Raw genomic sequence first — 23,259 nt, forward strand, 5'->3', positions numbered from 1 at the left:
GATGCTGTGTCCTCAATTAGATTTGACTGAAGGGTGGCATCAGGGGTTCAAAAGATCCCTGATTTTTCCATAAGGATCCCTTGTCACTCAAAATATTAGCCCTCTTATGAGAGCGTAAAATTAGTTGAAAAACAAATGAATAAAATAAAGTAAATGTGCGCATGCACATAAGTGAGGATTGCGTAACCCGTGTTTGGTATCACAGCATTAGTTGGAATAAGAGGAATGATTTTAGAGCTGTAATTTATATTTAACTCCAAATTAATGATCTATGAAGGCTTTTAAAGCATTGCCTATCTTGGGTATCATACTTTGTTGCCGTATTGCTGGCAAATGCCGTTTTTTATAACTTGACGTACACTATATTGCCAAAAATATTGGGACGCCTGCCTTTACATGCACTTGAACTTTAATGACATCCCAGTCTTAGTCCGTAGGGTTCAATATTGAGTTGGCCCACCCTTTGCAGCTTTAACAGCTTCAACTCTTCTGGGAAGGCCGTCCACAAGGTTTAGGAGTGTGTCTATGGGAATGTGTGACCATTCTTCCAGAAGCACATTCGTGAGGTTGGGCACTTATGTTGGACGAGAAGGCCTGGCTCGCAGTCTCCGCTCTGATTCATCCCAAAGGTGTTCTATCGGGTTGAGGTCAGGACTTTGTGCAGGCCAGTCAAGTTCCTCCACCCCAAACTCACTCATCCATGTCTTTATGGACCTTGCTATGTGCATTGGTGCGTAGTCATGTTAGAACAGGAAGGGGCCGTCCCCAAACTGTTCCCACAAAGTTGGGAGCATGAAATTGTCCAAAATGTCTTGGTATGCTGATACCTTAACAGTTCCCTTTACTGGAACTAAGGGGCCAGTCAAGTTCCTCCACCCCAAACTAGCCCATCAATGTCTTTAGTGACCTTGCTTTGTGCACTGGTCCAAATCATTTGGTGGAGGGGGTATTATGGTGTTGGGTTGTTTTTCAGGGGTTGGGCTTGGCCCCTTAGTTCCAGTGAAGGGAACTCTTAATGCCATGAACACACGGGCGGACTTTTCGACCGAACTCGTCCGCCGGAACGAATCCGTCGGACAATCCGACCATGTGTGGGTTTCATCGGACTTCTGACGGACCTTTTCGGTCGAAAATCATACGGACTTTAGATTTTAAACATGTTTTAAATCTTTCCGACAAATTCGAGTCCGGTCGAAAAGTCCGTTCGTCTGTATGGTAGTCCGACGGACGAAAACCGACACTAGGGCAGCTATTGGCTACTGGCTATCAACTTCCTTATTTTAGTCCGGTCGTACGTCATCACGTATGAATCCGTCGGACTTTGGTGTGATCGTGTGTAGCCAAGTCCGTTCCTTCGAAAGTCTGTCGGAAGTCCGTCAAAAGTCCGTCAGAAAGACCGTTGGACCTTTGATGCCGAACAGTCTGCCCGTGTGTACGCGGCATAAGGCGTCGGTATACCAAGACATTTTGGGCATTTTCATGCTCCCAACTTTGTGGGAACAGTTTGGGGACGGCCCCTTCCTGTTCCAACATGACTGCCCACCAGTGCACAAAGGAAGGTAAGTAAAAAATTGCAACTGCCATTATTTTATTCTACAGGGTCCCATCTTTCAGAAAATATCTCATACTTTGGGGTTTTAGGAGTGCATTTTCATGTAAAAAATTTGTGCATTTATTATGTGTGCGCAAAATTAATAAAAAAAAAAAAAAAAAAAAAAATGCCCCTGAAGGTGAAATTAAATCCAGCTGTGTTTTTCAAAGATCCCAACACCAATTTGAATAGCGCTTTGAGTCCCCAGGGAGAGAAGCCCTATAGAAATCTTATTATCATTTATAATTATAGAACAATATAATTTATAATAATAACGATAATAATAATAACAACACTAAAATAACCAATAAAAATAATATTTCAGATCGCATTATCTGCAGACGCAGATTGTCACTTGCCACGTCGCCTGCCACCCACCAGGTGCGAATTGTCACTTGCCGCGTCGCCTCTGCCACCAAAAGGGGATTGCCACTTGCCATGCCGCCTGCCAAAGATGCAGATTGTCACCTGCCACATTGCCTGCCACCAGATGTGGGTTGCCACTGCATTAGTGGCAGCACTGGTCCATTGAACACATTGAGTTCAGTGGTGGGTTCTGAGTGAGGGCGGAACAGCGGTGATGTCATCTCTCTGCTTGCCCGTCCCACCTCCGACATTGTCGCGGCCCGGCTGTGAGCGGGGAAAAGGGGTGATGCAGGGCAGGCGGCGAGAGATGATGCTGTACCGCACTGGCGACAGTATGTAAAAAAAAATACATTGTGTAAAAACATTTTCTTTCTTTAATTTGTTAATTTTCTAGAAAATGATGACAAAAAAATTACAACCTCAAAATACTCGCCGTGCCTCTTACTAAATATTTTGGACTGTCTACTTAAAAAAAAAAAAAAAAAATCCAATGCAATTATTTGTAAAAGAAGAAAAAATACCAATGCAATTATTTGAAAAAAAAAATACCAATGCAATTATTTGTAAAAAAAATACCAATGCAATTATTTGTGAAAAAAATACCAATGCAATTATTTGTGAAAAAAAATACCAATGCAATTATTTGTAAAAGAAAAAAAGTACAAATGTAATTATTTGTAAAAGAAAAAAAGTACAAATGTAATTATTTGTAAAAGAAAAAAAGTACAAATGTAATTATTTGTAAAAAAAAAAAAAAAAAAATACCAATGCAATTATTTGTGAAAAAAATACCAATGCAATTATTTGTAAAAGAAAAAAAGTACAAATGTAATTATTTGTAAAAGAAAAAAAGTACAAATGTAATTATTTGTAAAAAAAAAAATACCAATGCAATTATTTGTGAAAAAATACCAATGCAATTATTTGTAAAAGAAAAAAAGTACAAATGTAATTATTTGTAAAAGAAAAAAAGTACAAATGTAATTATTTGTAAAAAAAAAAAAAAAAATACCAATGCAATTTTTTGTAAAAGAAAAAAAGTACAAATGTAATTATTTGTAAAAAGAAAAAAATAAGCAATGCAATTATTTACTGCAATATAAACACTTCCTGTAGTGCAGCTGTATATTTATGTACATGGGACCTAGGGACATCTGAAGGGGAGAGGGGGGACGTTGATTTGGATCCAAAAGCAGGTCAGTAGGGAGCTCTGAAATTTCTCATACACCTCTATATGAATAGCAGCTGTGTAATGTGTTCCTGCCTGCAGAGCTACTCATTTCTGTTTGCCAATCCCAGCATCAGAGGGAGGAGGGGTCGCTTCACTGAGAGGTTGAATGAACTGGAGCGAGATCTTTCTTCATGAAGGACGTAACATAGCTGCAGAGATGGCTGGTGAGTTTCCAAAGATTACCTGCTAAATCGCCTTCCCAAATATTCACAGAGGAGATGGCTAACCATCAATCTACGTATGTTTCAGGAGGAAATTTTATTCTGCTGTTGGTGGTCATGAACGTGAGCTGGTCCTTCCAAACTTCTGACACAGGTTGGTCGTATTTTGTAACTTTCTCTGGGAATTCTTTAAAGCTGTGAGCCAGGCAGTGGTTGAAGGTAACTCTATATGTTGAAGATTTAGGGCTTGCATAGACTGGTTTTCTTCTCATACATTGCTTTCAAACCTGCTCCGTACAATGCAAAATACTACTGGATTCTCTAAAGTTTTGCCAAGTTTCTCAAATTTACTTAGCTGGTTTAACATCTGATAAAGGATCTTTTTTGACGTATATCCAAAGCCAAGAGATTGGGTCTGACCGGCTTTGTCTGCAACCCAAATGCTTCCAAAAGGCACCAAAGAAATGCGACCTCAGAACGGCACCATTGAAGATTTAGGGCTTGTGTAGACGGGTGTTGTTCCCAAATGTTGCTTTGCTACGTTTCAACTCGCTCCGTAATATGAGAAATACGCCGCTCTGGATTCTCTGAAGTTTCCGCAAAGTGTCCCGTTTAACTATCAGGTCATTTAACGTCTGATGAACTCAGGTGAAGGACCTGTTTGACGTATATCCAAAGCCAAGAGATTTGGTCTGACTAGCTTTACCTGCAACCCAAATACATCTCAATGGCACCAAAGAAATTCAACACAAAGCAGGTCAAATGCAACCTCAGAATGGTACCATTGAAGATCTAGGGCTTGTGTAGACGGGTGTTGTTCCTCAAATGTTGCTTTGCGACGTTTGAACTCGCTCGGTAAAATGAGAAATCCTCTGCTCTGGATTCTCTGAAGTTTTGCAAAGTGTCTCATTTAACTATCAGGTCATTTAACGTCTGATGAACTCAGGTGAAGGTCCTGTTTGGCGTGTATCGAAAAGCCAAGAGGACGGTTCTGACCAGCTTTGTCTGCAACCCAAATGCATCTCAATGGCACTAAAGAAATGCAACACAAAGCAGGTCAATAGCAACCTAAGAACGGCACCATGAAGTCAATGGACCTGCATTTTAAGCGTAGGAAAACACCCATCTACAAAAATCCTTGAAATATAAATGCCATTGCTGCATCCATTGATGAGTAATACTTTACCTATTTCATAATTAGGCGTGTTAGAATTGTAGTTTTGTTGTAGTAGTTGCATTGATTAGAAATGCATTTTAATAATATTTATAAAATAATATAAAAAAAAATTTTTCCCAAAATTACTTTGTAGACATTATAGCTTTGCAGTAATAATGCAACGCATGGACGTTGAAAGTTGCATTGATGAAAAATCAAGTTTTTTTTGCATAATTAAGCTTGGTAGCATTGTTGCTTTCTGTTATTATAGGACAGGGGTCTCCAAACTTTCTAAACAAAGGGCCAGATTAATATCCCTCAGACTTTAGGGGGGCCATTGGGAATACAAATTGGTCATTGGTGTCAGTGGGGGGAATAGTGCCCTGTCGTTGGTATCAGTGGGAGGAATAGTGCCCCATCATTGGTGTCAGTGGGAGAAATAATGCCCCATCATTGGTATCAGTGGGAGGAATAGTGCCCCATCATTGGTATCAACGGGAGGAATAGTGCCCCGTCATTGGTGTCAGTGGGAGGAATAGTGCCCCATCATTGGTGTCAGTGGGAGGAATAGTGCCCCATCATTGGTGTCGGTGGGAGGAATAGTGCCCCATCATTGGTGTCGGTGGGAGGAATAGTGCCCCATCATTGGTGTCGGTGGGAGGAATAGTGCCCCATCATTGGTGTCAGTGGGAGGAATAGTGCCCCATCATTGTGTGTCAGTGGGAGGAATAGTGCCCCATCATTGGTGTCAGTGGGAGGAATAGTGCCCCATCATTGTGTGTCAGTGGGAGGAATAGTGCCCCATCATTGTGTGTCAGTGGGAGGAATAGTGCCCCATCATTGGTGTCAGTGGGAGTAATAGTGCCCCATCATTGGTATCAGTAGGAGGAATAGTACCCATCATTGGTGTCAGTGGGAGGAATAGTGCTTGTCAGTGGGAGGAATAGTGCTTATCATTGGTGTCAGTGGGAAGAATATTGCTTATCATTCATGTCAGTGGGAGGAATAGTGTCCTATCATTGGTGTCAGTGGGAGGAATAGTGTCCCATCATTGGTGTCAGTGGGAGGAATAGCTCCCCATCGTTGATGTCCATTGGAGGAATAGTGCCCAGTTGTTGGTATCAATAGAAGTAGTGCCCCGTTGTTGATGTCAGTAGGAGGAAAAGTGCCCCAAGGGCCAGATAAAGGCGAGCAAAGGGCCACATCCGGCCCCCAGGCCACAGTTGGAGACCACTGTTATAAGACACATGGACAGTGAGAGTTGCATTCATGAAAAATACGTTGACCTTTTGCGTAACTAGGCTTTTTAGCATTGTAGCTTTGCTGTAATAATGTGAAATGTGGACAGTGAAAGTTTCATAATAATTACACAAGTTTGTGTTTCAATATCTGATATGTATCTGAGTCTTGTGAAAGAAGCCTGCACTATAGGAATCTTCATTCATGGGTGATCTGCTGCGGGATGTCTGTTGCGGGATCTTGATAATATTGCTGATTATTTCAGGAAGATGCATTTGACGTGTAAATGCTGCTGTCTTTGTGATTATTACGTAAAGTTAAGTACAGAGGCTGTGAGAACTTTAACCCTTCTCTAGGCACAGTGTTAAATTAGGTGGCTCCTTCATTAGAATACAAGCACCAGCAGGTCCTTCACACACCATTCAACATCTTCTAAAGCAAGGGGTCTGTCATGGTCAGAGGTCAGGCTTGGAGACCAGTAGCTATAGCAGTAGAGAGACTCCTATCGACCAGCAGGATAGACATATAAGCAGGTCACCCTGGCAGATGATGCAAGGTCTAAGCACTACCCAGTACTCATCAGAGCTCCTGGTGTTGAAAATGGGTTTTGCTGCGTGTTAGTACCAGGTCGTGGTCCTCAGGATCGCCCCACCAGGAGATGAGCAAGCCAGGGTCCAGTAGTAGAAATAACAACTAGGGATCAAGGAGAAGCATAGTCAGTAGGCAAGCCAAAGGTCAGTAACAAATAGGTCCAGGTTGGGATCAAGAAGAAGCGTAGTCAAGGAACAATCCATAGGTCAGTAATAGATGATTCCAGGCTAGGATCACTCGGAAATGTAGTCAAGGAACAAGCCAAAGGTTGGTAACGAGCGTTAGCGAAGATACAGATAGCAGCAGGAGTGACCAAAGCAAGATATTGGCTGGAGAGCACAATAATCTGGCAAACAGGAAGTGCATAGGCATGACTTTAATAGGAAGATCATGAGAGGAGCAAAGAGTTTGAGGTTCACCGGAAATAAGGTTCAAGACAAGATTGTCAAAGGAAATGTCCAGGGGGCTGTTCAGCATCTGAGGTGGCTCAGCAAGACGAGCGATACTGCCAGATTCAGCAGAGGTTTCAAAGAGGTTTAAAGTTCAGATCTGGATCCTGACAGGTTCTTGTTTTGGGATTACAAACCGCCAGTGGATTGCTCAATATTTTCCATAACCCCCTTCACCAGTCTGTCCAAGTTGTTAACATCACCAGTCTTGTTAGGTACCAGTATGACTTCAATAGATGGCAATTTGTTGATCTTCACTTTGAAGTGGGATGAAGGAATAGCGCAAAATTCTAGCTTGTATACTCTAGGTACAATGTTTTGGACCCAAATGTCTGAAATCTCCTTCGGTCCAGATGGCTGCAAAGACCAACAGGCATTCCCCCCACTCTTGTTGTGATAAGGACTTGCTCACAAATTTTGATATCTTATTAGGTACCGGTATGACTTTAATAGATGTCAATTGGTTGATCTTCACTTTGAAGCAGGATGAGGGCAGAGACCAAAATTATAGCTTGTAGCCTCTGGATACAACGTTCTGGACCCAGATGTCTGAAATGTCCTGTGACCAGATAGCCTCAAAAAAGACATCCCTAACTCTTGGGGGAATTGGAGGTTTCCCTTCATTGTGAGGAGGACTTGCTTATGGATTAGGAGGTCCTATTGGGTACCAGTATGATTTCAATACATGGCAATTTGTTGATCGTCTTCACTTTGAAGCTGGATAAGGGCAGAGACCAAAATTTCAGCTTCTAGACTCTGGATACAACGTTCTAATCCCAAATGTCTGAAATGTCATGGGACCAGATGGCCACAAAGGCCAACAGACATCCCCCACTCTGACAAGTAGGGGTACCCCCTTGTTTTGATAAGGACTTGCTCATTGATTTGGAGATCTTATTAGCTGCCAGTATGACTCCAATAGATGCCAATTTGTTGATCTTCACTCTGAAGCTGGATGAGGGCAGAGACCAAAATTATAGCTTGTAGCCTCTGGATACAACGTTCAAGATGTGTTGTGGGACTAGATGGCCACAAAGGCCAACAGACATTCCTCTACTCCGACTCATTGTGAGGAGGAGTTCCTCGTGGATTTGGAGGACTCTGGGGTCCAGGACTTACGGCAGAACTGAGTTTCAGGCTTGCATTTGGAGGCCTGCGAGTGATGAAAGGAACTCGCTCTACTTTGCCTCTGGAGTGGGAGGGTTTTTCAGATAGAGATTTTGCCACCAGAAATTCTCCCTTATGGATGGCTAAGAACATCTGAAAGAAAATCATAAGGATCTTATACTGACTGATCAAGCATACAACACGTCAGCTGGGAAGTGAAAAGTCGTCTTTGTAAGTGATGCGATTGCTGATTCGTTAGTGACCTTGCTCCCTCAATCCATACTTGATGAATAAACGAATATTACAACAACTGTTTTTTGTTTTTTTTGTGTAATTATTCAGAGATTCAGTTTAGTATCTCCATTTTTTTGGTCCACTCCCATTCCCTGTGTCAATGATCTCCACTGTATTACAGAGAGATCTCTGCATCAAGGAGCTTCAGATTCCAGCACTTCCGGAAATTTTGGTTTCTTGGTTCCCATCCCCAACCTGCTCGTAGTGGTTACTACCGTTGGCATCTACATCATTACAGGACACAGTAGATAGATAGTGGCTGGTGGAAGGAACCACAGCTTGCGGCGAGGGACTAGAAATTAGACATTCCCAGAAATGTCAAAATCTGAGGAATATTCAGGAGGCAATTTCTCTGCAATACAATGACAACTGGTGGAGATGGTAGCAGAAGAAATAAGTATTTAGCGTTTTTATTTTGGTAACTATTTCTGGGTACACCACTAGGTGAAGTTGCAGTGTAAATAAAATGCATGTCCTCCTAAATGCCTCAACCTTCTTTTACCTCTTCCAGGGCACCTCGTGGGAACCTTGGTTCCTAGGGTGCACCAGTATGCAACCACCTCTCTTGCAGGTAAACTTAGTAGGGTGCCATGGGCTCGGTTCACATATGTGCGAATTGGATACGTTTTTGAACCACATTCGATTTGCATGACATGTGAATCAATGTCGTTTTCCATTGAATTGTTGGTAAAAAAAAAAAAAAAACCCTACTGAGTGCAGCTGCCCAAGCCCCCCTTATACTTACCTGAGCACAAGACCAGTGGCTCTCCCCGCTCTCTCCCTCTTCATAGGCTCAGAGGCAGCAGCGGGGAGAGACAAGGGTCTCTTTAATGAAGCTGCCACTTTACCAAGCAGTAAGCTTAGGAAAGACTGAGTCACTTTGAGGACTCTACTGTGGAACGAGGGATCATTTCTTGTTCATAAATGGTAACATCTGGTTGGTACAGACTAATGCCCTTTGCACATCATCCCTTTTTGATTTGCTTATTAAATAAGCCAGTAAACAGGGGAACTTGGCAGGGACTATAATAAACTGTACAGACATTGTGAAGTCCTTACTCAGCCCTATATTACGGGAGGAGGTGCACCTCCTCAAATGTGTGTTTTTTTTTTTTTGTTTTTTTTTTAACGTAGCCTCCAGAGATGTTTTAAATCTTAGGTAGTCACCTTCTACAGGTTAGTCATTTTCTTCAAACTCTGATAGTTATTTATAGGTGACCTCAGGCCGTAATTAACTTGCTGTTACAAGTTCCACCATTATCTATCTCATTTTACTTGCAAATAGAGGTTGGGAAGAGTCATGAAGTGAAAACAGGAGCTTTATTGTGTCACCTCTTATCACTCCTGTGCTGACATGACTACGGAAGGACTACCTCTTCCTGAATTTCAGTCTTAACTAGAAAAGCTACAATTTCTGGGGAAATTGTGAAAAGTGTTCTTGCCTCTACAACTGGAGCGGGCGGAGTAACTGGGTGGAGTGGGCGGAGTAACTGTGAAAAGTGTTAAAAAGCTTAATATTTTAAAAAGTATAAATAGTAGTAAAAAAGTTGAAGTCCCATCATTAGCTGAAAGAGCTGAACATTTTTTTCAAAAGTTATTTTTTTTTTTTTTTTCAAAAACTATGGGTTTTTTTTTTCAAAATGTTTTTTTTTTCAAAAATATATATATTTTTTTTTTTTCAAAAATGAATTTTTTTTTTTTTTTTCAAAATGATTTTTTTTTTCAGAAATGATTTTGTTTTTCAAAAATGATTTTTTTTTTTCTCAAAAATGATTTTTTTTTCAAAAATATATATATTTTTGAAAAAAAATCATATATATTTTTTTTTTTTTCAAGAATGATATTTTTTTTCAAAAATATATATGATTTTTTTTCAAAAATATATATATTTTTTTTTTTTTGTTCAAAAATGATTTTTTTTTTTTTTCAAAAATGATTTTTTTTTTTTTCAAGAATGAATTTTTTTTTTTTTTCCCAAAAATATTTTTTTTTTTCATGGGGCGGTCATAATGTTTCGGCTGATCATGGGGTGGTCATAATGTTTTGGCTGATCATGGGGTTGTCAGCTTTTGTCACCTCCCACTCTAGTTTTTAACATTTCACCATTCATTCCTATGGGACCAATTTCGCCGCAAAAACGACGATATTTCTTGAACCATTTGGCGAAACGTTCCACAAAGTAATAGCACACCAATTAAATGACATTGAGGCCGGATTCACACTGGTATTTTTCAGCTTTTCACAAAGTTCCACAAAGTAATAGCACACCAATTAAATGACATTGAACATTTCGCCATTCATTCCTATGGGACCAATTTTCCGCAAAAACTACGATATTTCGTGAAAAATTCGGCGAAACGTTCCACAAAGTAATAGCACACCAATCGGGAACAATCCGCACGTTTCGGTATATTACTGTCTATGTCGTTTAAAAGCTGTGGGAGGAGTTAGGGTGGTATGATCATGGGGTTGTCAGCTTTTGTCACCTCCCACTCTAGTTTTGAACATTTCGCCATTCATTCCTATGGGACTAATTTTGCCGCAAAAACAACGATATTTCGTGAACCATTCGGCGAAATGTTCCACAAAGTAATAGCACACCAATCGGGAACAATCCGCACGTTTCGGTGTATTACTTGTCTATGTAGTGTAAAAACTGTGGGAGTAGTTAGGGTGGTAAATTTGGCTATAATAAGAATAATAATATATATGTGAGATAACAGTAAGTGGTCTTGCTATGCAAGAACACTTAATTATACGGGGATGTCTTTTGAGGGCAGGGTGGCACGAGGGTTGGTCTGCCGAATTCCTGAACATTTCCATTGACTTGTTAAGGGAAAGGGAAGGTCATTGTGCTTGTTGGTCACTAGCATGGGGGGCACCGCATGGGGGTGTGGTGGTCACTAGCATGGGGGGCACCGCATTGGGGTGTGGTGGTCACTAGCATCGGGGGCACCGCATGGGGGTGTGGTGGTCACTAGCATGGGGGGCACCGCATGGGGGTGTGGTGGTCACTAGCACCACATGGGGGTGTGGTGGTCGCTAGAATGGGGGGCACCGCATGGGGTGTGGTGGTCACTATAATGGGGGGCACCGCATGGGGGTGTGGTGGTCACTAGCATGGGGGGGCACCGCATGGGGGTGTGGTGGCCACTAGCATGGGGGGCACCGCTTGGGGGTCTGGTGGTCACTAGCATGGGGGCACCACATAGGGGTGTGGTGGTCGCTAGCATGGGGGCACCGCATGGGGGTGTGGTGGTCACTGGCATGGGGGGGCACCAAATGGGGGTGTGGTGGTCACTAGCATGGGGGGCACCACATGGGGGTGTGATGGTCACTAGCATGGGGGGGACCACATGGGTGTGTGGTGGTCACTAGCATGGGGGGGCACCAAATGGGGGTGTGGTGGTCACTAGCATGGGTGCACCGCATGGGGGTTAGGTGGTCACTAGCACCGCATGGGGGTATGGTGGTTACTAGAATGGGGGGCACTGCATGGGGGTGCGGTGGTCACTAGCATGGGGGGCACCGCATGGGGTGCGGTGGTCACTAGCATGGGGGGCACCGCATGGGGGTGTGGTGGTCACTAGCATGGGGGGCACAGCATGGGGGTGTGGTGGTCACTAGCATGGGGGGCACCGCATGGGGTGTGGTGGTCATTTTTTTTCCTCCACAAATAGAGCTTTCTTTTGGTGGTATTTGATCACCACTGCGGTTTTTTTTTTTTTTTTTTTGCGCTATAAAGAAAAAAAGTGACAATTTTGAAAATAAATAAATAAATTATTAACTTTCTGCTATAAAACATATCCAATAAAATTTAAAAAAAAATCTAATTTCTTCATAAATTTAGGCCAAAATGTATTCTGCTGATACTCTCCCTGATGAGGGAGGTGAAGAGGTTAATGTATGGGTCACATACAGTGGAAGGGAGGTGATGGGGTCTTTATGGACCTCCCTTTCTGCACTGGTCCAAATCATTTGGTGGAGGGGGGGATTATGGTGTGGGGGTTGTTTTTCAGGGGTTGGGCTTGGCCCCTTAGTTCCAGTGAAGGGAACTCTTAAGGCGTCAGCATACCAAAGACATTTTGGACAATTTAATGGTCCCAACTTTGGCCCCCTCCTGTTCCAACATGACTGCGCACCAGTGCACAAAGCAAGGTCCATAAAGACATGGATGAGCGAATTTGGGGTGGGGAAATTTTGACTGGTCTGCACAGAGCCCTGACCTGAACCCGATAGAACACCTTTGGGATGAATTAGAGCGGAGACTGCGAGCCAGGCCTGACCTCACAAATGCGCTTCTGGAAGAATGGTCACACATTCCCATAGACACACTCCTAAACCTTGTGGACGGCCTTCCCAGAAGAGTTGAAGCTGTTATAGCTGAAAAGGGTGGGCCAACTCAATATTGAACCCTACGGACTAAGACTGGGATGCCATTAAAGTTCATGTGCGTGTAAAGGCAGGCGTCACAATACTTTTGACAATATAGTGTAAGTAACCGGGGGGGCTAAGAAGCATTATTTTCAGTTTATGAGCTCTGTGTCTCAGCAATTCAGGAAACTGTAAAGTTTTCATGTCATATTGGGAGCCATAAGCAATTAAATGATTAATTACTCTGATATACTGAAAAAAAATGACTCGGAACAAAGCACAAAATCAAGGATTTTTTTTAGTTTCAGCTGATGTTTGTTTGCTTTGGTTTATCTCGCGGTATGGATTTTTGTAATTAAAGTTCTCCTACACAAAGCATTGAGCCGGTGACAGACAATGATCGCCTTTGATGAGACAATCATGGTTTTGTAAGTTGTGGGCATAAACCAGCATCTGCACACAATGCAGTTTAATCCAAGAGTAAACATTTACCACAGCACGTTACAAGCCACTTAAAATTGGATTGAGTATTGTTTTTGGCACAAGTTTCCCTAATCCCCCCAGGTTTGCACACATCTCAGGAGGGATTTTGGTCCTCTCTTCTTTACAGATCTTCTCTAAATCCTTAAGGTTTCTTGGCTGTCGCTTGGAAACTCCAAATTTCAGCTCCCTCCATAAATTTTCTATAGGATTAAGGTCTAGAGACTGGTTAGGCCACTCCATGACCTTAATGTGCTTCTTCTTGAGCTACAACTTTGTTGCCTTGATGGTAGGCCATGCTGGAAGACCCATCCATGACCCGTCTTCAGTGTTCTGGCTGAGGGAAGAAGGTTCTCATCCAAGATTTTGCAATACATGGCTCCATCCATTGGCCCCTCAATGTGGCAAAGTCGGCCTGTACCTTTCGCAGAGAAACAGCCCCAAAGCATAATGTTTCCACCTCCGTGCTTGGAATGGTGTTCTTAGGGTCATAGTCAGCATTTTTCTTCCTCCAAACACGGTGAGTCAAGTTAATGCCAAAGGGCTCAATTTTGGTCTCATCTGACCACAGCATTTTCTCCCAATCCTTCCCTGAATCATTTAGATGTTCATTGGCAAACTTCAGATGGGCCTGTACATGTGCCTTCTTGAGGAGGAGAACCTTGTGGGCGCTGCAGGATTTCAATCCATGGCGGCGTATTGTGTTACCAATGGTTTGATTGGTGACTGTGGTCCCAACTGCCTTTAGATCATTGAGAAGCTCCTCCCGTTTAGTTCTGGGCTGATCCCACACTTTTCTCATGATCATCCTTACACCATGAGGCAAAACCTTGCATGGAGCTCCAGACCGAGGGCGATTGATGGTTATTTTGTATTTCTTACATTTGTGAGTTGTCTCCTTCCAGCCTTGTGCAGGTCTACAATCTTGTCCTTGATGTCCTTTGACAGCTCTTTGGTCTTGTCCATGATTATGAGGTTTGAATGGAAGAAAGAGATTCTGTGGACAGGTGTCTTTTATACACATAACGAGTTGTCGTTAGGAGCACCTTCTAATGCCGCGTACACACGGTCGGACTTTCCGGCGGACTTGGTCCGGCACACTTTCTGACGGACTTTGTCCGCCAGGTGCGCCGGACTTTAAAACGGACGGACTTGCCCACACACGACCGGACTTTTCCGGCGGGCTAAGTCCGTCCGTCTTTCCGACGGACTTTCGCCGGAGTTACGGCGGACTTTCAGAATGAACGGACTTGCCCACACACGGACAAGTCCGTTCATTTTGAACGTGACTGGGGTACGACGGGACTAGAAAAGGAATTCAATCTCGCCGCTTTTTTTGGCGAGATTGAAACCTTGCGAGCCCCGTCGCAGGCCCTTAGGTCTGGTATGGAACTTTAAGGGGAACCCCCTACACCGAAAAACCGGCGTGGGGGTCCCCCCAAAATCCATACCAGACCCCGATCCGAGCACGCAGCCTGGCTGGTCAGGAAAGGGGGTGGGGACGAGCGAGCGCCCCCCCCCCTCCTGAACCGTACCAGGCCGCATGCCCTCAACATGGGGGGTGGGTGCTTTGGGGGAGGGGGGCGCCCTGCGGGGCCCCCCACCCCAAAGCACCTTGTCCCCATGTTGATGAGGACAAGGGCCTCTTCCCGACAACCCTGGCCGTTGGTTGTTGGGGTCTGCGGGCGGGGGCTTATCGGAATCCGGGAGCCCCCTTTAATAAGAGGGCCCCCAGATCCCGCGCCCCCACCCTATGTGAATGAGTATGGGGTACATGGTACCCCTACCCATTCACCTAGGGAAAAAGTGTCAATAATAAAACACACTACACAGGTTTTTAAAATAATTTATTAAACAGCTCCGGGGGTCTTCCTCCGGCTTCGGGGGTTCCTCTTCTCCCGGCGTCCGGTTGGTTCTTCTCCGCTCTCTTCTCCCGGTGTTCCAGTTCTTCGGCCGGCTCCTCTGCTGTCTTCAGGTAGCTCTCTTGCCAGCAGAGGTCCGGGCTTCTGGGCTTCTGGGCTTCTTGGCTTCTTCCCTCTTCTCTTCTCCAGATGTTGACACGACGCTCTCTCCGGCTGGACTGCTCTCTGAGGGCTCCGTTGTGACTTATATAGGAGGAGACCCCGCCCCCTAATGATGTCACAGTCCCTGGGCATGCTGGGACTGTGACGTTTTAGGGGGCATGGTCAACATCGCCCGGTGACCACGCCCCCTAAAACGTCACAGTCCCAGCATGCCCAGGGACTGTGACATCATTAGGGGGCGGGGTCTCCTCCTATATAAGTCACAACGGAGCCCTCAGAGAGCAGTCCAGCCGGAGAGAGCGTCGTGTCAACATCTGGAGAAGAGAAGAGGGAAGAAGCCAAGAAGCCCAGAAGCCCGGACCTCTGCTGGCAAGAGAGCTACCTGAAGACAGCAGAGGAGCCGGCCGAAGAACTGGAACACCGGGAGAAGAGAGCGGAGAAGAACCAACCGGACGCCGGGAGAAGAGGAACCCCCGAAGCCGGAGGAAGACCCCCGGAGCTGTTTAATAAATTATTTTAAAAACCTGTGTAGTGTGTTTTATTATTGACACTTTTTCCCTAGGTGAATGGGTAGGGGTACCATGTACCCCATACTCATTCACATAGGGTGGGGGCGCGGGATCTGGGGGCCCTCTTATTAAAGGGGGCTCCCGGATTCCGATAAGCCCCCACCCGCAGACCCCGACAACCAATGGCCAGGGTTGTCGGGAAGAGGCCCTTGTCCTCATCAACATGGGGACAAGGTGCTTTGGGGTGGGGGGCCCCGCAGGGCGCCCCCCTCCCCCAAAGCACCCACCCCCCATGTTGAGGGCATGCGGCCTGGTACGGTTCAGGAGGGGGGGGGGGCGCTCGCTCGTCCCCACCCCCTTTCCTGACCGGCCAGGCTGCGTGCTCGGATCGGGGTCTGGTATGGATTTTAGGGGGGACCCCACGCCGGTTTTTCGGCGTAGGGGCTTCCCTCTAAAATCCTTACCAGACCTAAGGGCATGGTATGCCCAGCGCTCGCCGCAATAGGAAAATTTGTTTTTCCTATTGCAGTGAGCGCGAGATGCAATACCCTGCCCTCGTGTTGTATCTGGTCCGTCGGACCAGCATACACACGAGCGGGCTTTCCGTCGGACCAGCACACAGACGAGCGGACTTTCCGCCCAAATCTGGGTCCGACAGGAAGATTTAAAACTTGTTTCAAATCTAGGTCCGGCGGACTTTGGGGAAAAAGTCCGCCGGGAAAGTCCGCTGGCGCCTACACACGGGCGGATTGTCCGGCACACTCTGGTCCGCCGGACCAAGTCCGCCGGAAAGTCCGACCGTGTGTACGCGGCATAAGGCCCCTCTCACACTTGTACGACTTGTCCTATTACTTGGGACTGCAAAGTCGTTCCCCATGATTTCCAATGACTACCATTCATATTAGTACGACTTCAAATCTTACTAATCTTACTTCAGCCCATTGAATATCATTGAATTCAGGTCAAAGTCAGATCGTCATCTTAACTGATCCGACTTTGGCATGCGACTTGTGCTCTGATGATCTTGAAGGGGAACTCCACGCAGATCCCGGGGGGCCGGGAATCTGGGGGCCCTCTTGTTAAAGAGGGCTTCCCGATTTCGATAAGACCCCAACAACCAATGGCCAGGGTTGTCGGGAAGAGGCCCTTGTCCTCATCAACATGGGGACAAGGTGCTTTGGGGTGGCACTCACCGCCCCATGTTGAGGGCATGCGGCCTGGTACGGTTCAGGAGGGGGGGGGCACTCGCTTGTCCCCACCCCCTTTCCTGACCTGCCACTCTGTGTGCTTGGATAAGGGTCCGGTATGGATTTTGGGGGGGACCCCCACGCAGCTTTTTTCGGCGTGGGGGTTCCCCTCAAAATCCATACCAGACTGAAGGGCCTGGTAGGCTCTTTGAGGGGGAACCCATGCTGTTTTTTTTTTTTTAACATTTTGTGTGGAGTTCCCCCTAAAGCTTCATACCAGACAGTGCCTGGAATTGTCGAGGATCAAAGTCGGATCCCTGTTCATTGAAATCGGATGCATGTCGGACTTCAAGTGGCAAGGCAAATTCGGATCCAAAGTGGTACGACTGTCGTGTCATACCAGTGTGAACCCGGCCTTACATTGACAGGACTAATCTGTGTACCACATGAGCACCTACTGTAGTTAGTCTGTGGGAGCCAGAATTATGGTTGGTTGGTTGGTAGGGGATCAAATACTTATTTAACTCACTGAACTGCAACTCAATTTATAACGTGTTTTGTTTTTTTTCTGGATTTTTGGTGGATATTCTATCTCCATAATGTAAAATACACCTATGATACAAATTATAGACCCTTCATTTCTTTGTAAGTGGGCAAACTTACACAATCTGCAGGGGATCAAATCATTTTTTTCCCCGCTGTAGTTGAAGCTCTTTTTTGAATGGCCTCTGAGAGTTATAACAACATTATGGTTCCTTGTAATACGTTATGAAAATATAATATTTCCAGGAAAAGTGGGATTTGCTCTATATATATGATGTAATTTTAAAAGCTGGCCGAGCTGGTTACAATATGGTCACATGCAACGTTATTTCCGAAAAACCCTCCCTCACTAAACCACTTAAAGGGGAAGTAGCTCTGCATCGTGGTCAATGGGCTTTAAAGATAATGGGCAAATTTATTATTACTATACAGGATTTTTTTATAGCGCCAACAGTTTGTGCAGCGCTTTACAACGTGAGGGCAGACGGTACAATTCAATACTGGAGGAATCAGATGGGCTCTGCTCGTTAGAGCTTACAATCTAGGAGGGAGGGTCAAGTGATACAAAAGATAATAGCTGCGGGGGGATGAGCTGATAAAATAAGAAGAGAAAATAAAAGTACAGTTGTTGGGTGGATGGCAGGATAGGCTTCTCTGAAGAGAAGGGTTTTCAGGGTTTAAGTAGGAGTCCCATAGGATGGGAGAGGCTCGGGGGAAGTCCTGGAAGCGAGCATGGGAGGAGGTGATGAGGGAGCTAGAGAGCAAGGAGGTCTTGGGATGAACGAAGTGAACGATTTGGTTGGTGTTTTGAGACTTGGCTAGTGATGTAGTTGGGGGCTGAGTTGTGGATGGCTTTGCAAGTAATTTTACAACATTACATGGGATGTCTTCTTGTTGCGCTTTTTTTCCCTTTTTTTTATAATTCCTTTATTTTCCAAAAAGTTGAAAAAGTTGCAGTTTACAGTCAGATACAAAGTAACACAAAGTACAAAGCCATTCACAACTCTGCCCCGAGCTACATCACCAATTTTGTCTCCAAATATCATTCAAATCGTCCTCTCCGCTCTTCTTAAGACCTCCTACTCTCAAGCTCTCTCATCTCCTCCTCCCATGCTCGTCTCCAGGATTTCTCCAGAGCCTCTCCTATCCTCTGGAACTCGCTACCTCCACCGGTCCGGCTATCCCCTTCTCTTGCTACCTTCCGGCGATCCCTGAAAACTCATCTCTTCAGGAAAGCCTATCACGTCTTCAACTAATGTTCTACCACTTCCATCAGCTCATTCCCCACAGTTACAACCTTTTGTACCACCTGCCCCACCTTATTAGATTGTAAGCTTTTCTGAGTGAGGCCCTCTTAATTCTCTTGTATTTTATTGTATTATAACTGTATTGTCTCCCTTTTATATTGTAAGGCGCTGCATAAACTGTTGGCGCTATTTAAATCCTGTATAATAATAATAAAATAGGAAAAAAACAAAGCATAGTGACATAAGATTGACGATGAGGGTCACACAATTAGATCCATATGCCAACAGGCCTAGCAGGACACGGTATGGATGGCCACATATAACATTACAAATATTAAATTGGTCATCAGTGTGCAGGGCCATGTAAGGCATATAAAGTGGCGGCATGGGAGACCCGAAACGTAGAACGACTCCTAAACTTGAAATTGTGCAACTATATAAAACTGAACAATATACCTTGGAATCAAAGCATATCTGGTGGCCACCTGGACCCAGAATGGGGACAATGAGACTGGGATATTGTATAGAAGGATACTCAAATATCATCTGCAAAATAAAGCACCCAAAACTGAGCCAGGTATATGGGGTGGGGGGGGGGGAGAAGAGGGCGGGTGAAAGAGGGTGGGGGGGGGGGGACTGTTACGAAGGAGTAGAAGTAAGGGGCCAAGTGTCCTTGTACAAGGGAAAAGTACAGATTCAGACGGAGAGATAGAGCCTCTCGCCCATGGAATTTAGACTAAGTTCAGGGGGGGTCAGCCAGGTTGCGACACCCCCTGAAGATAGGCGTCGGTGTATACAAAACGTTGCCAAGGTCTCCAGGTGTCCCGAAAGATCTCCTCTCGGTTGTTGAAGGTAGCTGTGATATCCTCCATATCCCTAAGCTCATTGACTTTCTCCTCTCGGTTGTTGAAGGTAGCTGTGTGATAATCCTTATCCCTAAGCTCATTGACTTTGGAAAACCACAGGGACTTTGACAGCGGGTTCTCGGATCTCCAGCACAGGCGGATGCAGGCCCTAGCCGCATTCAATAGCTGAATTCTAAAAGTAGCCTTGTACTTCTTGATAGGTCGTTCCGAGAGATGTAACAAGCATTCCGCAGGGTTCTCCTCCAGATCAACGTTAGTCAGGTGCTTGACAGTACAGCCGAAAAGGCCTGAGTTTGGGACAGTCCCAGAAAATATGTAGCATCGTTCCCTCTGCATTGCCACACCACCAACATGTACTAGGAACCTGAGGAAAGAAGCGGTGCAAAGTAGTGGGTACCCTGTACCAGCGAGACCTTGTAATAGGTCTCTTGAACTCTAGTGGCAATGGAAGATTTCTGTGCAAAGTGAAGGATTTTCTCATTCTGTGAGTCAGTGAATCGGGTTTCAAGGTCCGATTTCCATTTAGAGAGGAACATAAGAACATACCCTGTCTCCGGTCGAATCAGAGAGGCGTAGATCATTGAAAGACAATGACGGATTGGTTCCCCCATATAACAGATATGTTCCAGTTCCGTGAGCTTAGGAAATATACCCGGAGAACGCGAACAACGACAAATAAAAATGACGTAACTGTAGACTGCTCCAAAAGTCTAGAGGAGGGTCTGTAGCGGTCACTCTGGCAGAAGAAGAGAGCTGACCGTCAGGTCCCATAAAATTTCCAAAATGAAGGCGGCCACTCGAGACCAGACGTTTGAGATGAGGGTTCTGGAGGCCTTTTTCGATTTTTGGGTTTCCCAGTATAGGCACCATGGGAGAAGGTAACGGTGACAATGACAGTGTAGGCGCCCCTAGCAACCAACAACGTGCTACCAAAAGTAGGGTGGTCAATGAGGGCTTTTGGCAGAGGAGAGGTGATCCAGGGCCAACTCTTTGCCGTGCCATTGGAGTCCTCCATTTCCATGGCTACCCAGTGTTTCGCTTTAGCATGACAGTGCCAGTCCACTATCCTGGTGAGGCGCGTTGCTCTGTAGTAAGGCCGCACATCTGGAAGGCCAACCCCTCCCCGAGGCTTTGAGAGATGAAGAAGTTGCAGCTTGAGGCGAGGCCTTTGGTGGGACCATACAACCCCAACCCATTTAAAGAACACCAGAGGGAGGCAAATAGAAAGTGGTGCAGGTGCAGGTGCAGCACCTCAGGTAGCATGGTCATCTTGAGGGCACTGCAGCGGTCAAACCAGGTTAAGGTGAGTGCATGCCAGTGGAGTAGATCAGCTTTACGACGGAAGAGCAATGGGCCAAAGTTGGCTGAATAAAGAGCTGATTTTCTTTCTTCTTTTAATGGTAATTAAAAAAAAAAAATTACATGGGATGTCTTTTTAGTTGCTTTTTTTTTATTTTTATTTTTTTACTAGTAACGGGGTTGATTAAAAAAAAAAAAAAAAAAAAGGGAAAAAAACATTACATGGGATGTCTTTTTTTTTTTTTTTTTTTCCCCAACAATAACAGGGTTGATTTAAAAAAAAAAAAAAATACATGGAGTGTCTTTTTAGTTGCACTTTTTTTATTTTTTATTACTAGTAACGGGGTTGATTTAGAAAAAGAAAAACTGTACATGAGATGTCTTTTCAGCTGCGCTTTTTTTTTTCTCCCCCAACAATAACAGGGTTGATTTAAAAAAAAAAAAATTACATGGGATGTCTTTTTAGTTGCACTTTTTTTTTTTTTTTTTTAACTAGTAACGGGGTTGATTTAAAAAGAAAAAAAATATACTACATTTTAAGCTGCACTTTTTTTTCTTTTTTTACTAGTAACAGGGTTGATTAAAAAAATAAAATAAAAGCTTTACATGGGATGTCTTTTAAGCTGCTTTTGTTTTCTTTTCTTTTTTTTTTCTAATAATAACAGAGTTGAAGCAAAAAAAAAAACATTACATGGGATGCCCTTTTAGCTGCACTTTTTTTGTACTAGTAACAGGGTTAATTTAAAAAAAAAAAAAAAAACACTATATGGGATGCCTTTTTAGCTGCACTTTTTTTTTTTTTTTCACTAGTAAGTGTTGATTTAAAAAAAATAAAAACTTTACATGGGATATCTTTTTAGCTGTGCTTATTTTTTTCCTTTCCTTTTCTTTTTTTTTTTTTTTTATAGCAACAGGGTTGATTTAAAAAAAAAACAAAAAAACATTTCATTACATAACATAACGTGGGTTGTCTTTTTAGGTGGGCTTCAAATATTTTGCTTTCCATGGTCTGCTAATGCTGCAATTGTATATAAAAGGTTTCCCATTTCCTAACCTCTCAATGCAATCTCATCTTTCATATCGGCACGCTTGGATTGTTCCTTTCAGATTAGTTTACATCTATAAAAAAAAAAAAAAAAAAAAAAAAAAAAAGAAAAGAAAAAGGATTGCTAGTATGTATTTAATGGAGCCGGGGGGAACGGATATTAGAGTGCTGAGTAACTGCATGTAGGTTATGTTTGGTTTTCCTGCTGTCACGGACAAGCTCTTACACGTCCTCTGTACTCTGAATAGCGCTGGGATGGAACATGTGTGAAGCAAGAAGAAAACACAAGCCTGCAAGAATTTAAAGAAAATCTTTTAAAAGTGCAAGCCATGTGGTGCTGCAAATGTGATTTTCACCAAACATTCACTGGTGATGAAACGACCCTTGCCATAAAACACATGCGCCAGGAAGATTCACCTGCAATGAATGTTTAAAAGTCACAGTCACTGCTTTATAAATATACCCACAGGGTATTTTTATTTTTTTTTTAATTGCAGAGCTTTTCATTCTGTGAAACTCCAAATGGGGCAAAATCGAATGTCCTCAGGCTATATTGTCTTGCAGATCGAATGTTTATTCATTGAAAAAAAGTGTCTGACTGTTAATACCGCAATGTGACCAATAGGTGGCGCTGTTTATCATATGAAATTAAGTATGCTCCACAGCTCCATCAAGTGGCCACAATGCGGTATTTTCCCCATAAAATGTGTGTGGGGTTTCGATGGATGAACAGCTGTGCACATATTTTTTTTTTTAATAAATACATCCCTTTCTAATGTAAACAACAGTATCTCAAGTGAGTACACCCCTAAGTGAAAATGTCCAAATTTGGCCCAATTAGCCATTTTTCCTTTTCACATACAAACATATAGAATATAAAAATATAAGAAAAATTGGTGAAAATGTAACTACTTTTATGCAAAAATCTTTTTACAATATTTTTCACAAAAGTCTAAATAATATAATAATAAATAATGTCATAAAATTATATATATATATATTATAAATATTTCCAAAAAATGTGAGGGGTGTACTCACTTTCGTGAGATACTGTGTGTGTGTGTGTGTGTGTCACTGGAGTCCTCTTCCCCTCCTCCATGATGACATCACAGAGCTGGTGAATGTTAGAGACCTTGCGCTCCTCCACCTTCCGTTTGAGGATCCCCCACAGATTCTCAATAGGGTTTAGGTCTGGAGACATGCTTGGCCAGTCCATCACCTTTATCTTCAGCTTCTTTAGCATGGCAGTGGTTGTCTTGGAGGTGTGTTTGGGGTGGTTATCATGTTGGAATACTGCCCTGCGGCCCAGTCTCTGAAGGGAGGGGATCATGCTCTGCTTCAGTATGTCACAGTACATGTTGGCATTCATGGTTCCCTCAATGATCTGTAGCCCCCCAGTGCCGGCAGCACTCATGCAGCCCCAGACCATGACACTCCCACCACCATGCTTGACTGTAGACAAGACACACTTGTCTTTGTCCTCCTCACCTGGTTGCCCCC

General features: G+C 44.0%; 1 protein-coding gene across 1 annotated transcript in view; it reads left to right on the top strand.

Annotated features, from left to right (window-relative positions):
- Window positions 1–3,224: 3,224 nt before the first annotated feature.
- Window positions 3,225–23,259, top strand: part of PTGS1 (prostaglandin-endoperoxide synthase 1) — a 72,121-nt gene continuing 52,086 nt past the window's right edge. The window contains exons 1-2 of the mRNA XM_073600677.1: window positions 3,225–3,352; window positions 3,438–3,503. Coding sequence (XP_073456778.1) covers window positions 3,295–3,352; window positions 3,438–3,503 — 124 coding nt within the window. The 5' untranslated portion in view covers window positions 3,225–3,294. The remainder of the gene's footprint in view (window positions 3,353–3,437; window positions 3,504–23,259) is intronic.

Source organism: Aquarana catesbeiana, linkage group LG09, assembly GCF_042186555.1.
Source record: "Aquarana catesbeiana isolate 2022-GZ linkage group LG09, ASM4218655v1, whole genome shotgun sequence".
Classification (NCBI taxonomy): Eukaryota; Metazoa; Chordata; class Amphibia; order Anura; family Ranidae; genus Aquarana; species Aquarana catesbeiana.